Source organism: Camarhynchus parvulus, chromosome 3, assembly GCF_901933205.1.
Source record: "Camarhynchus parvulus chromosome 3, STF_HiC, whole genome shotgun sequence".
Taxonomy (NCBI): domain Eukaryota; kingdom Metazoa; phylum Chordata; class Aves; order Passeriformes; family Thraupidae; genus Camarhynchus; species Camarhynchus parvulus.
This window is the reverse complement of record NC_044573.1, coordinates 49,592,347-49,608,293: the sequence shown is the minus strand read 5'-3', so window position 1 is coordinate 49,608,293 and position 15,947 is coordinate 49,592,347. Positions and strand designations below refer to the sequence as shown.

Here is a 15,947-nt window from a genome sequence, read left to right as displayed (position 1 = left end):
AGGAAAACTGCTTGGGACAGGAGGGGTTAACAACTGGATGTGGGAGGAAAGGGTTTGAAACTTGGCAGAAAAGTAGCTAAGTAGCAAAGAGATAAACCAACACCTGGCTCAAATGAATAACAAAGACAAGTCTGTGTCAGTCCAAAAGCAAGGGGAAAAAAGCCCAAATAACTACCAAACAATAACCTGCCAAATAAAAACACACGACAACATCAATTCATAAAAGACATCCTCAAAGGTAACTACATTTTATTTTTCAAGGTTTTATGCACTCTAGAATTTTCATTGCTTCTCTTAACAAGATATCTAAAACAGCTTAGCTTCCCAAGTCATGGAAAGAAAACCAGCTTTTAATAGGACATCAGATAATGACTTTGAATCTGCTTATTCCATTTATTCCTCCAATCAAGTACATTTCAAAACATAATGATTCACTGCTTAAGAAATATGCCTGTCTCAAAGCAGGCATAATCACAAGTTGCAACAACAATATATTCCTCATGCATCTTAGTCCTGTCAAAGTGTTTCTGTATCAAAATATGGAGAACACTGTCAGCCCACAGAGCTAAATCTTCTCTGCTCTCTTCTTTATCTTCTTTGGGAACTGACTACAAAGTGCCTGTCAGAGTGAAAGCTGTGTGCATGTAGGCAAACAGCTCCTTAAAGAATAAGGACAGCTACCAGTTTGCATCACAACCTCACCAGACAGGTAATGTATTAGTGTGTACAAAATGTTCAAAATGATGTTTGCAGTTTAAACTGTTTCATATCCTCCTAGTGATTTAGGGCTTTTTCCCCCCACTTAAGCAGGTAGCTGACGCATGCATGTTCATTCCTTGGCAGCAGTGCAGGTTAAGAAGTCCCACCCCTGATGGCTTGCCCACATGGTACACAGCTACAGATACAAACACCTGTAGATTTGCAGCATAAACTGGATCACCAAAAGGATGTAAATTGAAAATAAAACAGGAAGTGTTTTCTTTTAACTGAGATAATTTCAGTGACCTTGCTCACAGGATGGCCCCACAGTCTGTCACATAAGCTGAAAAAAAGGGTTGGGTGAAATTCAAAGGCAGAAACTTCTGAAGTGTATCTATCATGAGAGAGAGAGAGTTCTGCTCTTATGTTGGACCTCCAAGAGGCCTCAGCACTGGGTCCTTGTGCAACACTGCTAAGTGTTACCGGTCTGAACACCTCCCAGTCTGGCAGCCACTGATGTTCCTGGGACAGCAGGGGAGTTATGGGCGCCTCTACATGTTCCATCTTTAGAATTGGGCCCAAGTCAATCACTTCAGTTTCAAAAATTACAGGGTAAAAACATAAAAACCACATTTGCCGTTAACAGTCACATATATCTTTTCTTAATACAATCACCTGTCAAGATCAAAAGATGGGCACAGACTGCAAGGAACTGCATATTAGTTACATTCTTGCCTTATTACTATGACTCAATTATCCACAGGCTATAAAACCCCAACTATTTCAATCACAAGGAAAGCAGGATTACTTCAGGTGCTTTGATGTGATGGTATCAATTTAGAGGTAGATATGAACATCAAAGATATCAAGCCTTCCTGGTGAAGTGTATTAAGGAGGAGAAATTCTTGATAAAATACAAGCAACATTAAGACTATTTAGCCTCAAACCTTACACAACAATGCAGGTCATAATAAGCATTTCTGGTCACCAGCACAGATTTGACATTAATTTTGCTTATCTTCCTGTATTATTGTATCAGAACATTAAGAATCCCAACAGTACCCTCCTACAACAAGCAGAGTATCTCTGTGTTCAATGCCACACACAAATCCAAACTATTGCAGAAAGCATAAGAGGTTTTCTGTTCTGGCTAAATCCATTAGACCTCATTACAGTGATAATTCACTACCAGGATTTAACGTGGCAGCTGAGCAGGCAGTTGTAACCAATTTTATATGAGGCACAGAAAGAACTGATAGTAGGTTAACAGCAAGCTCTGTTCACACGTGGAGACTTTTTACAGGTTTTTTTGCAAGGCTGGTGGTGGGGGGGGCAGGTCCTTTTACATTTACAAACTGAGTACTTGCATTAGTCTTCAGATGTACTCACCATATTAGATCAGTGAATCCTTTGTGCTGGTGCATGCTGGGGGAGGAGCTGTTCAGCATGGAGAGGATACACTCCAAGTAAAGAAGCTGAAGTTGACGATTGTCACTGGCAAAGAAAAGATGTCATTTACATCATATTAAAACAGACTACTTAATTTTCTAAAATAACCACATTAGTTCACTTGAAAATTATACCATAATTTACAGCAGTGATTTATTTTGCTTGTTTCTATCAATTTACAATGGTGTGAACACCTGCATCATCCCACTTATTTTGCACTGATTGCATGCAGTGATCTACTGCATTTAAAAAAAAAAAAAAGTGAAAAAATAGGAAGAATAAAACCCAAATAACTACTCAAAATCAATCTAAAATCTTGGGAAGGAACCTTAAACAGAGGAAAAGGAGAAAACAGAACATTCCGGACTATTGGATAGTTTCTTCAGGCAATCTGAAGCATGTTTTGGCTATTCTCTTCTGGTTTTTTTTTTTTTTTGGTGACAGCCACAACGGTCAAAAGTTAATATCTCCAAGCAGAAAGTCACATGGTAACATGGCTACCTTTCAGGGCCTTGCCAGTGACTCTGTCAAAACCATAAACTCAAAGAAAGCCTCATGAGAAAGAATATTAAAGAACCTGTGGACACCTGGAAGTGATACACTTGTAACATGCACCATGCCTGCTCCTGCTCTTAACATCAATTGCAGGATCCAGGAGACAAGCAAGGCTGAGGTCTGCCTTATGGAAGGAGCACTCCATGGCAAGTGTACCCACAATATGGTTTTCACTCCTAAGAAAACCAGGATTTAAAAATTCTCTTTTGGTCAGAGATGAGAGCTGGAGGAATGCACTTTCTGAAATATGACTGTAGGTCAAGGAAGCTGTAAAGAATGGATTTATCTGAATTGAAATTAAGGAGTGAGAAATATCTGTTTTTCTGTCACTGGCTGAGTTCCTTTTGGTCACATGAATTTGCATCCAAGTACAACAATACCCGTTTCATGTGCCATGGAGAAAACACTGAATCCTGAGGCTCAAAGCTGGATTTCTAACTCTGTGCTATGGAGGGTTGAAAACCCTCCTGGGGCTTCTTATATATTTTAAAGGTGATAAATTTTTCCTCACAACAGTCCACACCTATCTGGAAAGATACATGCATTCCAGGTACATAAGCCTTCTTTCCCAACAGCTTTTCTTACAACGTGTCTTAATGCAGATGATCATTCCCTTAGAGTTGACACTTGCATGAGCATGCACAGGGCATCCATGCACTTTGATTTTATTTTCCCAGATGCTGACACTGATTAAATAATGCTAAGTAAGGCATTCCTCTGTAATCCTGCTGTTATTAGAGAGACTCATGGGAAGAAAGTCTGCAAAAGAACTTCACATAGATGCCTGTGCTATCTTTGCCTCTAGTAGTTTCTGAAAATTGCACAGCATATAACACACTACTGTCCATAACAACCACATTTTAGAAGTCAAGGTCATACATTTTCAAGTAGGTAGAGTGTATGATATTCCTAAATTGGAGGAATTCTTTGATAGACAAATTACTTCAATTGGATAAATGCTGCCTAAGAAGGACAGATTTATTTATTCTGAATATAGTATCTGTTAGGTCTTTCCATGGCTCTTGTAATTGTTATTCTCTCTATGATGGTTCTTCCAGCCAGAAAAGAAAACTTCTCCTTAGATTATTAGTATTTTGTATTAATATTTTGCTGCTGTATGGAAGTTACCTATAGATTAGATTTACTGGAAGCTCTGTAAAGCTGAATAGTGCACAAAGAAGGCAAATTAGCTCCTCATTTCAAACAAGGATTAAATTAATGCATCATGAACAACACTTTCTTTAGTAAACACTTCATTTAAGCACAGCTTTGCTCCGTAATTCCAGAACTTCAACAGCACAATCACATGTATCAGTGAAACTCTCAACCTCCAGGTAATAAATTGAAATTATAAACTTAAATAACTCACTTTATGACAGCCTGGAGCTTCTCACAGAGTACAGTGAGGACAGATACAACATCATCACAAAGAGACTCAGTTGAAGTACCTCCAAAAAGGACAAATATCAGAGGCATTACATATGAACAGTTGGGTAACAACATGAATTAACTGCATGGGTTTTCAGAGCTGGTCAGAGCTTCTAAACAAGGAGCAGGGCTACCAAAATTCACAGATAAGATGCAGTAGGAAAAGTGCTAGATTGGAAAGTGATCGCCGCAACATGCAAAAGCAGCAGTATGAAACCCGGAGAGAGCACTAATTGCTTACATGCATTTACAGAAGGTTAGCTGAAATCAAATTCAGATAATAAAATAAGTATATAATTAAATAATAAAAAAGACTGGCCCCAGTTTTCTACATGGCAGCCAATTTCTGTATCTCTCTCTGCAGTTTCTCTCTCTTACACATTTTCTGATGTCTGACCAACTTCTGATCTTATCAAAGAATGCTTGTGCTCTTCAAAGATTTTAGCCTCCATTCACACAAGTTCTACAGAAATCCTGAGTGAAGGTCAAAACCTATTTTTCCTACTCGAAGATGTTGAAAGTTAAGGCACAATGGGAATAGAAAAAACATTCTCTTGTAAAATAATCACCTGGCAAGTAGTCACTATATAAACAGTGTCTTTGGCCTGAAATAGAGTAACAATTGTTTTCAGATTCCACTCTGCAAATCTATTTCATTTCAGGAAGTAAAGGCACTTACTAAAACTTTTTTCACACCACTGAAACTCTTTAATTACAGTGTTAGCACCTTGAAACAATAATTTATTACTATGTTGAGTGCAATGCTGTTACCATGGTCCAAATGAAGACACAACTGGAAATACCAGGAGCTGACAGGGCTATCTCAGTTTTTACCACAGGTAACCAAGAAAGCACCAAACTATAGAGAAATTACAAAATCCTGAATGTGCAACTCCCATGACATCAAACAGCACTTGGTGATAAAAAGAAAGTTAAGAATAAAAAAGCTGGATTGGAAGGAGTCACAAAAAAAGTTTTACACATACCTTGATTCTTGAATTTCTGCAAGTTGTCAGGGTTTTCAACTATCTGTTGAGGAAAGACAAAGGTGGTGTAATTGGTACAAGGGACAGAGGAACATTATAGAAGCAATACTTTAACAGCAGAACTTTCTTAAATTCAATTCTTAAATTGTCCTCTATCTGTCTGGAGTTTTTTGCTAGGGTTTTTAACTGAAGTTTTTGCAAAATATTTTTTAAAATTCCTTAAGATCTGTTTTAACAGCCATTTAGATTAAAGGAAATTGCATCTCATTTAAGTGAAAGTTTTGTAAGTCCTAAGGGATTTCCTACACCTAGAACAACTCAGTAATAATTAGGCATATAAATTGCATTGAAAATAACTGAGAGAAAAGCATAGTTTAGACTTCACCAACTACTTAGAAACCAAAATCAATTGAGTATTAGAGAGTTTAGAACATTGACAGTGTTAATGTTACAATACAAACAAAATTAATGGCAGTGAGGAAATGGAAATGACCTCATACATAATTTGGTTCAGCTGTGGTATAGGATTCTTCCTATCGTGTACAACAGGGTCAAGCCAAATTCTCTCAAGCATCAATAACAAAATGTCAGGAACTAAATACACTTCTCATATCCTTTTATCTACTCCTCAGCTAAGAAAAGAACTAACAAAATTGAATTTGCAGACCCAAAATGTTTCTGTTTGTTTGGGGTTTTTTTTGATAAATGCTTTGGCTAGTAAAATGAACCTACTTAGCACCAACAGAAGACAAGTTTACTTAAACTGATTAATTATTTTTGCAGTTGCTCAGCAGGATAAAAACAATCTAGTCTACTAATCCAAAATAGAAGTGATCATCTTAACCCAAGACAGATGTAAGGAAAACAATCTGTACAACAGAGTCCTTAGATTTTCCTAATAAACAGAAACTGACTTTTACAAATAATACTTCTTTGACAATATGGTATTATACAAAACAGTACAAACAATGTAAGAAGTCAATGTAATTCCACATGTACCCAGAACATCTACAGTTGAAAATGTGCTGGGATGTCATTCAAACAGCTCTCATGGATTTTAATAATGAAAGAAATAAAATTATTACTTTTTTTGCTCACAAAGAAAAAAATAATTTCATAGGTTAAAACTATCTTCTACTAAAAAAGTAGAAGAAAAATCTCAAGTACACTTTCCTTAGTTGAGAATCTGTTCTCGCTATGTAAATATTTGTCACGCAAAAAGTTTTGGAAGAAGGATTTCAATACACGTTAGAAAAACAAAAAAACAAAATAAAAGAATGGAAAAAGCTGAGGCAGCCTGACATCAAAACAAAGTCTCTTTTATTTAAGGCAAAAAAACCCCAAAAAACAAACCAACCAACTAGAGTTGACAATGTGACAGCTCTGAGGCAGGCATAGTCAGAGCCCAAAAAGGCTTTTTAAACAGGATTAATTAAGGTAGTGTCAACTAATAGCCATAAGGCATTCAGATGAATGAGAACAAAATGGTATGCAGCCATGGACATGGAACCATTTTGATGCCAGAAGGCTCACCATGTTTTCTTGCTTTTGTCGTAACTGTAAAGTCAAGTCACTCAACATTTGGCTGAGGGTTGCCCGCACAGCGGTGTTAATGCTCCGCTGGTGACAGCTAGATACATATGTCTCAATGCAAACCTGATGAGGAAACAAGATAGCAGCACAAAGAGATCAACTCCCACTTACCAGGAACACAGTTTAGGAGGATACCAAGGTCTCTCACATGCAGATAGTCAGCCTTCCTCACTATTTCTTATTGCTTTATTAGTGCATTAGAAGTTTTTAGCAGTCTTGGTTGGAAAGCCAAGTAATTCCTCAGTCACACAGGAATGGTAGGGCAAAACTGGCAAAGTCTCCTGTCAAATCCAAGTGATTTTGGTACTCGTCTCACTTTGTACAGAACTCATTGAATGAGGCTTTGATTATTCATCTCTTGATACTAATTGTAACTACCCCACTTCAAGTCTATGTCTGCAATGTAAATACCCTCCAATTCTTCAAGCTTGTTGTTTCTGATGTACAGGTATTCTGTGATAATCATTACATACTGTAACACATCTGAAAACTTTTAAGGTCTTTCTTAACAGAGAAAATACAATAGCACTTTACCATAAGCAACACAAACAACTGCCTTTTAATAACTGGCAATCCAGCAGAGGCCTCCTCTTCTCAGAAATCCCATGGGAACCAAGGTAGCAACAGAAGAACACTGATGGATCATCCAGTTCCCAACTCCATGCCCAGCTGCTGGCAGTTTTCTGACAACGTGCTGTGCCCAGAGTCATGCTTGACTTTTGCCCCAGGTGATGCTGCACAAGTGGCTGCTAAAGTGTTACACATCTAGGACCCTAGGGACAGCACACTGCAAAGTGCAATTTCTGTCCTTCATCAGATATTTTGTGGGAGGTGCTGGGTCTCTGTAAGACCTGCTGTAACTGGAGTAGACAGTGCAAGCACATTGCACAGTAACTACTAAGTAAATAAAAGTCTTGATGGAGCTGAGCAGGTTTGTGACAGAACTGTACAATACAGTCTTCTTGAAGAAGCAGTTTTGGTCCTTTGTCCTGCACTAAGATGTATTGCTCACAATGACCACAAGAATTCCCTAAATCCAAACCAAGCAACCAAAAAAAAAAGTAAATGACTGTTCACATACTTTTACATTTTTAAGTTTTAGCAGTTTTATTCTGCCATTGTTTAGATATATAGCAAGTAAGAACTGTAAATATAAATGGAACTAGCTGTGAAAAATTATTAAAAATATTAATTCTTAAAAATATAAATATGTAGTATAAATGATATGCATAAGGAGTATACAAAAATGCATCTGGTGTACATTGTTGAATGAGAAGGATATTATATGATGTGAAGCCACTTTTATAGATCCCTAATGAGGATGAGTTTTTAAGAAGGAAAAATTAAAGTGATCTGATTACACAGTCTGATCAGTACTGACATAGGCACACAAGCAAGACTCTTGATTGTTTCCGACTCCTATTGAAATGAAACCAAGCTGTCAATAGGTCAGTGATGAAGATGTTCTTGTAAGTTGGCCTGGACCAATTCTGCCCATCATTCAGCTATCCCTTGAACACCAGTGGACAAAATAACCTTAAAAGCTTGTTAACCACATACAGCCCTTCACAGAGGCCAAACCATTTCAGTGCTGCTGAGATCATTCTTTTTGAGCTGTAAGCCTTCTTCTAGAGTACCTGAATTAATTAATGAAGTACCATTCTTAGAGGTAGGCTGACTTTCTGGAAAGAGCGTGGTTGGTATCTCCTCTTTCTCTCCCCTCCCCATGCGAGCTAATAAGCAAACAATACTTGAGTTGAATCTTACAGAAGGCCTGAGTTCTAAATGGCTGGGCAAGGTACCTTTTGAAAAGCCACTGATGAAGAAGCAGCAGTAAAAATGCGAGAGCTCAGGGCTCCAAAGAGGTGTGCAATGGACATTTTGATCATTTCATGCATTCGGGGACTTCCAGCTCTATGGCATGCAAAACACAACTAAGAGCAGAACACAGAAGGGTTAGCTAATGAAACACAACAGAGTTACGCAAAATAAACCTCCAGAAGGCACACTGGAGCAACAAACACACACAAAAAAACAAGCAACAGCATCAACTAAATTTTCCTGCAGGTGTCTAGGCAAGTATGGGAAGGTGCACAGAGCAAGATTTAATCTATTTTTCATACAACGAATCTATTTTCAACATTATTAATACTTAGGACACAAATTATAGTAGTCCTCATGTTGGATGCTTTCTTAATTTGAAACTGATAGGGTTCAGAATGATTTCGAGTGCCATTGTTTTGTACACATGAATTGCAAATGATCAGACAGTGCAAAATGGCCAGACTGTAGCTTTGTTTGTCAGAGACAGCCCTGAGGGAGTTCCACTAGTAATGAAGGCAGCACCTTTCCAGTTCTGCAGTGGTTCTACTTGCTACAGAGTGCAGGCTAGGAAAACTAAGGGACTGACTTGGAAAAAGAAATGTTAAATAGCATAGGCACTGGAACAGAAAGCTCCTCTTTGCCACCTTTCCCTTAGAGCAAGTCAGAAGGTTAACCAAATGTTGAACTGAGATATTATTTTCTGTTTCCTATGGCTTATACGTTGGCTAATTCAGATACAAAGGCACAGTGATGCCAGCTGTTAAAATCTTTGCCTTACCTAAAGCCTGGGAAGGAAGAATTTGTGGAAAAATGTATGTGCCTCGTAGGATTTGCTATTTAGAAAGACCTAGGCTATTTAGAAAAGCCTGAGGCAGTATTTTCTCAAGAAGTGTGGAGAAAATAACTGTACACCCAAACACTTCAAATAGAGGCAAGCACACTCTGTATTACTGCTCGTTCCATTTCATTGAAGGAAATGAGTTTTGCTTGCTTTGCTGGCACATCCCATCATGCATTATAGTCTTGTTCACCATAAAAGAAAAGAACTGGCATTGTCCTGATTTGTATCAGTACACTAGCAAGGCTTTTTAAAAACCAGATTGGCCTTCTGAGAATAAAAGTGAAATGCAACTACCAAAACCAGCAGAGTTTCACATCAGTCTGTGAAAGATAACTGTCAATTTTCAGAATGCTTTTGATGAATAACTACCCTCTTTACAGAGAGAACAGAAAATATATTTTTTGATTATTTCTACAGTTTGTACCACACAGACCATGACTGATTGACCATTCCCCCCCAGTCTCAGGTAGTGCTCTTAAAGACTGAAAGCTGAAGGGCTCAGAGTCATTAAATGCTTTTGCCAGCAAGCACTTTGTTTAATCTCAAGCTCTTTACCTACAGCCAAGAGATACACTAAGCTGAATTCATCAGCTTTTGCCTCGCATGTCCGGAAGTCTGTGAGAAATGTGAGAAAAACTGCAGTAGGGGAAATTATCTGTATTTTTTCAGTGTGTGACACTGACATAAAGAGGGTTTAGTAGAAATTTAAAAACTGTGGCTTGCTTTAAGTAACAATTCAGTTCATCCCTGCTGCAGCATCTACAGATGGGGCTTACAAAGACCTCCAAAAATAGCCACGCCTTATGGTCTCACCTAGCACAAGAGAAACCAAAATCTAAGCTGTGCTAATCTAGAATGATTATTATCTTTTTCATCTGGTATATGTCATATACATGAACTATTTATGTTGTATCCTTGCCTTTTAAAGCCCTTTTTTCTTTTACAAAATGGAAGTAATTTTCTTTGGTTCCCTGTTATCCCTACAACTCCTTTCTCAGCTTCCAATAAGATAAGGCAAGGTCAGTTTTATTCTTGAACTCAGAAAACTGTAACTTCCAGCTAAACTATTTTCACATGGGATTTTTGTTTTTACAAAAAAACCCCACTCCAAATAACTGAGAAGTAACACATCTCTAAATGTCTAGAGACACTTGGGAGTGTAGGACATATAAGCAACATTTACATTCCTTCATGGACACTAGCTCTGCCCATACCAGGTTAACAATGTAATTTTATAATAGATTCTGCACACAGCAGTGTGGTTTGCACAGGAGGATTGTGTGGTTTGCACAGGAGGATTAGGTGTTCCTGTGCATTTTCTCTAAGCTGAACAAACAGCCCATAGCATCCAACAAACTACTAAAAATATGATTCATCTACAGAGGCTCAGGTAATATGCCTGCAAGTATGTTTTCCTACAACCAAAGCTCCTTTACAATTTAATTCAGACTAAAATCTAATGGAATAAAGGGAGTAGAGGGACTAAGAACCCAATGGATCAAGGGGCATTATAAATACTTTACTTGTATGTGTCAGGAAAGAGATACACACAAGGAACATTGAGGTACTTATGCTAACATAGCACACTATGGCTTATAAACTTCTCTTCAGGAAACTCCATTAGTGTTAGAGTTTCAGCCAGTAGGAAATCAGTGCAGTGCTGTTTTATGAAGAACTCAAGAAAATTTTTCTATTGCAAAAAGCAAAATAAATATGAGAAGTAGTAAATGTGCAATGCTGTAATATACAATTATCAGTCAACTTCCAAGACTGCCTTCCCATGCAAGCCCAAACCTGCCCAACTTGCAACTATTTCTTCACACTAGGCATAAGGTAATACCAGTCCTAAAGATAGTAGATGTGTTTTAGACTGGTTCAATTTCAGGTTACACATGGAAGACACGCTCTAGGTAGTGGGGAAAGCTTAAGCAACACAAGCAGTGGTACAACAGAGGCACTTACCTCAGCAATCTTCAACACTGAACTGCCATTCAGCTCAAAGGTGGAGGTATATGTTATACAGAGCAAGACCTTGCAACAAAAGAGAGGAAATGAAAAAAAAAAATTAAGTTTCAGCCATTATTGACTCTCCTTCCCACCCATGTGCTCCTTCCTAGCCACAACTCCTTCCAACTTGGAGACACAGCATCAGATGCTTCTTAGCACCATGTGTTATTGGGATAGAGGAGATCCTTCTCAGAAGCTGCATCTGTGGGCCCCAGAGGCATCACCCAATGGATTACTTGTTGCTGTCTCCTACATATGACCACTAAAAGGAAGACAATCCAGTGATCAACTCTGGCCTTGGATCCCTATTCATATTTTAACCACAAGCTTTGCATGATTTATAATCAGTCCTTCCATTCACTTCTATCAATATAACAAAAGAGGAAGGAAAAATACAATGCAAGTTATTACTTAAGTGGCACAGACAGATAAGTATTATGTGAAAAAAGCCGTTAATTACTGCCTGAGGATTTCCCAGCACAGGATATTTCCACTAAGTGGAAGTCACTTGATAATGAGTAGCTAAAAAACATCCATAAGCCCTAGTTCATGAAGGGAGGCCTTTTCTGTCCTGAATTCAGCAGGAAGAATAAGACACTAAAAGACCAATTCAACATCTTGCTTTGAAGAGAAGGGGAGTAAGAATGTGATGTGAACTACCAGGGTGAATGGGTGAGTGAGGCAATGCAGTGAGAGACGCTGTGGTGTGGTGCCTTTTGTGTCTGGGGATATCTTCCCTCTCTCCTGTCTTCCCTACCACTCTCTTCTGCCTCACAGAAGACAGAGTCTCAGCTACTGTTCTCTCTCCTTCAAAGCATAAAACCCCTCCAGTACCAGAATTTATGTTTAGCTTGTTCTGAAATAGTTTGAGTTTCTTGGGATAAGTGTAGCAGCAAATGTGAAATCACATTAACACTAATGTATTGGTCCCTACAGCTTCTCAGCCCTACTCAGAACTGCTGCTCTCTGCTTCACAAGGAAGTTTGGGGCATCAGATAAGTCAACATTAATGGCTGTTAACTAGAAGCAAAGTACAGGAGAGTCTGTCCACAAGTGAGTGTGACATTTTCCTGAAGGAGGACATAAATACACTGTTTAGCATTTTGAGAGTCATGCTGAAAAGTTACTATACACTGAAATGCACTGCACTTTCACAAATGTTTTTCTTAGCAGAAAACCTGTACTTCACTATAGAATGTCACACCTTACTCTAAGGTTGTTGGGTTTTCTGTTTGTTTGTTTGCATTTTTGTTTTGTAAATAAAATACCAGTATGGAGCTTGATCCTGTTCTTACAGAAGATGATTTTACTACAAAAAGCGTTCCAAGTAAACCATTGTGTAATGGCAATTTTATATTTTTCTGTATGTGATATCTTGATTTGACTCTCAGTCCTTCATAAATAGAAGCTGAATAATGTGAATAAATACCAGAGGTAGTGACAACAGAAAAGAGCACACTACACTTATGAATTACAATAGTCCTGCACTAGAGACTCTTTTTCAGATATTTAGCATTTCTCTTTGCAGCAAAGTTTCTGAGCCAAATTCCTTCTTCATGGTTTCTCTTTTCTCTGAAGTGGACAAAATGGAATTTCTTAGAAGTGTTATACAGCCCACTTCAATATCACAAAGAGAGATACAAGCTACACAGCACTTGAACTTGCCAGAGAAAGCAATCTAATTCTAACTACAAACAATTAAGAATGCTGTACTTTGTATTTCTTGACAGGAGCACCACAAATTTCTCTGCAATCCATAACATTTACTGGTACATGCACAAGTGCCAGTGAAAATGAACTGTGGTACCTTTCTTCCTGTCCCCAGAGCAAATTCTATAGAACAACACAAAGGTAAACAGTCAATTATAAAAATTCTCAATCTCATTTGGCTAATAAGTACATAAGTTATAAGGGCTGTTATTTCCATCTGCTGCTCAGTCCATATGTGAAAAATTTAAAGCTTTGAAGCCAAACAATTTTGTTTAGCACATACTAGATTCTTAACTACTGGCCAGCCTCACAGTCAGCTGTGGGGCCTCACTTTCTCAGCTATTAGTTACACTAAAATTTTATTGACATTTCTAATAGCTGTGAGAGCTCAGCAGCTGGCTAAAAATATATATCAGTACTCAAGGAAAAACTGATCTGTATCCTCCAGACATGCTGTGTAAAACACACGCGTAGAACACAGTTCCTAAACACAGAGAGACAAGTGTTACCTCCCACTGATAAATCTCTTCTTATCACACTAAGAACCATGATGGACATCCATGACTAATCCTATTCAGTGGTTTGTGTGTCCTGATTTTCCCTACTTGTAAACCCTTATTTACTTCATGTGATTTTCTGCTCTTTTGTCCCATCTTGGCTTTGTAGGATGTGTTACTATCTAATGTTTTCCACAGATCAAAACCTGGGTGCCAATACACTACAATTCATGGAAGGACACATCAGTTCAGGCGTTCTTTTAAGCCTTTGCTCTTCAAAATCTCTTTCTTCCCTTTTTTTTTGTGTTTGTTTTTTGTTGTTGTTTTTTGGTTTTGCTTTTTTGATTTCCATCTTTTATAGAGTTGAATTGTGAAAAGTTAGTGCATATGTATATATACACTCATATATATATATTCCTTTCTGTCACAAATGTCAAAAACCTGCATGTAACATGTGAATGAAAGAAACAACAGAGATCAAGCTCAGTGAAGAAGTGATGATCAAACCTTTGCTATGAAGCAAAAGAGAATTTCAGCAAAAAGACTGCAAAGTTTTCACTGCTATTCTTTGTAAAAAATAAGATCTGGGAACCCACTAGCTAGAGAAAGGGCATACGACCTGATGCAGCCAAATGAAAGAAGCACAAGTAATCAGCCAGTATATTCTTGGCTCATTCCACTGCTACCACAAATCATTTGTAAGTTCTGAGACATGTCTCTGACCAATACACAAGACTGCTCTCAGCTACGATTTCCATCAGCACTGCTGCAGGGCTCATTTACAGTCATGGCAATGATCCAAACACTTAACTTGCATGTTTTCCCTTTTATGTGGAACAAACAGGAAGACAGCAGGCTTCTCTTTTAAATTACTGGATGAAAAATGGGACTAAAACCAACCAAACAAAACCAAACTTAATAATTCCAATCCACTGAAAACACTGAGTCTCCAGACAGGATACCCCCACAGACTGCTTAACTATCCATGATACTAACTCAAACAATCTGTATTTAAAAAAATTAAAGAAAAGAAAGATAGAGGCTTTCTTGGGCAATAACATGTTGTTTTTGCAACCACTGGTATGGAAAGCAAAAACAAAACTACAAAGCAGTTCCTAATAACTAGAAAGTAATTCCAGTAAAAAACATAATTGAAAAACAGCTTTTACTGATTGGTATGGACTCTAAACCACATTTTGTTAATTTTTTTAAAGAAGGAACTTATATGACTAGAGATAGTTTCGAAGTCACACAGCTTCCAGGACTTTTTTAATTGGCTTGCATTATCTTGCAAATGTCCAATGAGATCATATTTCCATAAATGGTTTATCCATAAGCAAAGTATTTACTTTAATTACTGTTGAAGCTCTGACCATCATGGAACAAGAAATATAATTCCTACTCCATGGAGTCCCAGGCTACAGTCCCAAATGTAGTATAAGAGCATGCACATGGGTAGTTTTCACAATAAGTAGAAACAAAACCAAAAAAACTCTACTTCTGATATGTCAGTTGAAACAAAATGTACAAGAACAAAATGAAGTGCAATGTAATTAAACTGACATCACGATGTCTATCCATCCTACGCCATGTGCTCTAGGATGACCCTGCTTGAGCAGGGAGATTGGACCAGATGACCACTATGGTCCCTTACAACCTCGCCTGTTCCATGATTCTGTGTGATTCCATACCTTAATGGCTGGATGGGGATTTGAACAACCTGGTCTAGTGGAAGGTGTTCCTGTCCATGGCAGGAGCATTGGAACCAGATGAACTTTAGGGATCCTTTCAACCCAAACCATTCTGTGACCTCTTGAAGAGGAAAGTAGTGGGAACGTTTTTAGATTGTAAGGCTGCTAGCTTAGTACATATCTGTAGTATAAAGCAATTCTCACACTGAAAAGCTTATGGTGGAGGCACATGAAATAAGCACAGTGCGTAGGAAAGCAAGCAGTACCCCCAAGAAAGAGAGAAAAGGTTCAAAACTTTACAATTTACAAAGGAAACAATTTTGCAACCACCTCTAATCCCTTTGTGGGATTTGTAAAAGAAGCCTTTCCTAACTTTCTTTATTTGCAGGCTAGTAAACTTGGATGCAATGTGCGTCAGGTGATTCTCACATCCTGCCCCTCAGAGGAAGACCCTGATAGGATGGTCACCCATTTACATCATTCAGTAGTTTGACATTTAAAGTCATCCAGTATTTCTGCAAAATAGTTTGGACAGGAGGTGTCCCCCTATTTGTCAGAATAACTGGTAACCTGCTCATGTCGCACTCTTTGGCCTTGAAGGAAAACAAGGCCAAGAGAAACAAAGCACATTAATGAAGTAATTTACACTGTGTCACCATGTGTCACT

At 38.1% G+C, this 15,947-nt stretch overlaps 1 protein-coding gene across 3 annotated transcripts in view; it reads right to left on the bottom strand.

Moving 5' to 3' along the window:
• Positions 1-15,947, bottom strand: part of ARFGEF3 (ARFGEF family member 3) — a 96,283-nt gene that overhangs the window by 54,602 nt on the left and 25,734 nt on the right. For 2 of the 3 annotated variants that reach the window (XM_030945155.1, XM_030945157.1), the window contains exons 5-9: positions 11,338-11,406; positions 6,651-6,773; positions 5,118-5,160; positions 4,073-4,151; positions 2,089-2,193 (exon numbers count right to left, since the gene is read on the bottom strand). In XM_030945155.1, coding sequence (XP_030801015.1) covers positions 2,089-2,193; positions 4,073-4,151; positions 5,118-5,160; positions 6,651-6,773; positions 11,338-11,406 — 419 coding nt within the window. Of the gene's footprint in view, positions 1-2,088; positions 2,194-4,072; positions 4,152-5,117; positions 5,161-6,650; positions 6,774-8,512; positions 8,645-11,337; positions 11,407-15,947 lie in introns of all 3 variants that reach the window. The other variant, XM_030945156.1, reaches the window with a different exon arrangement.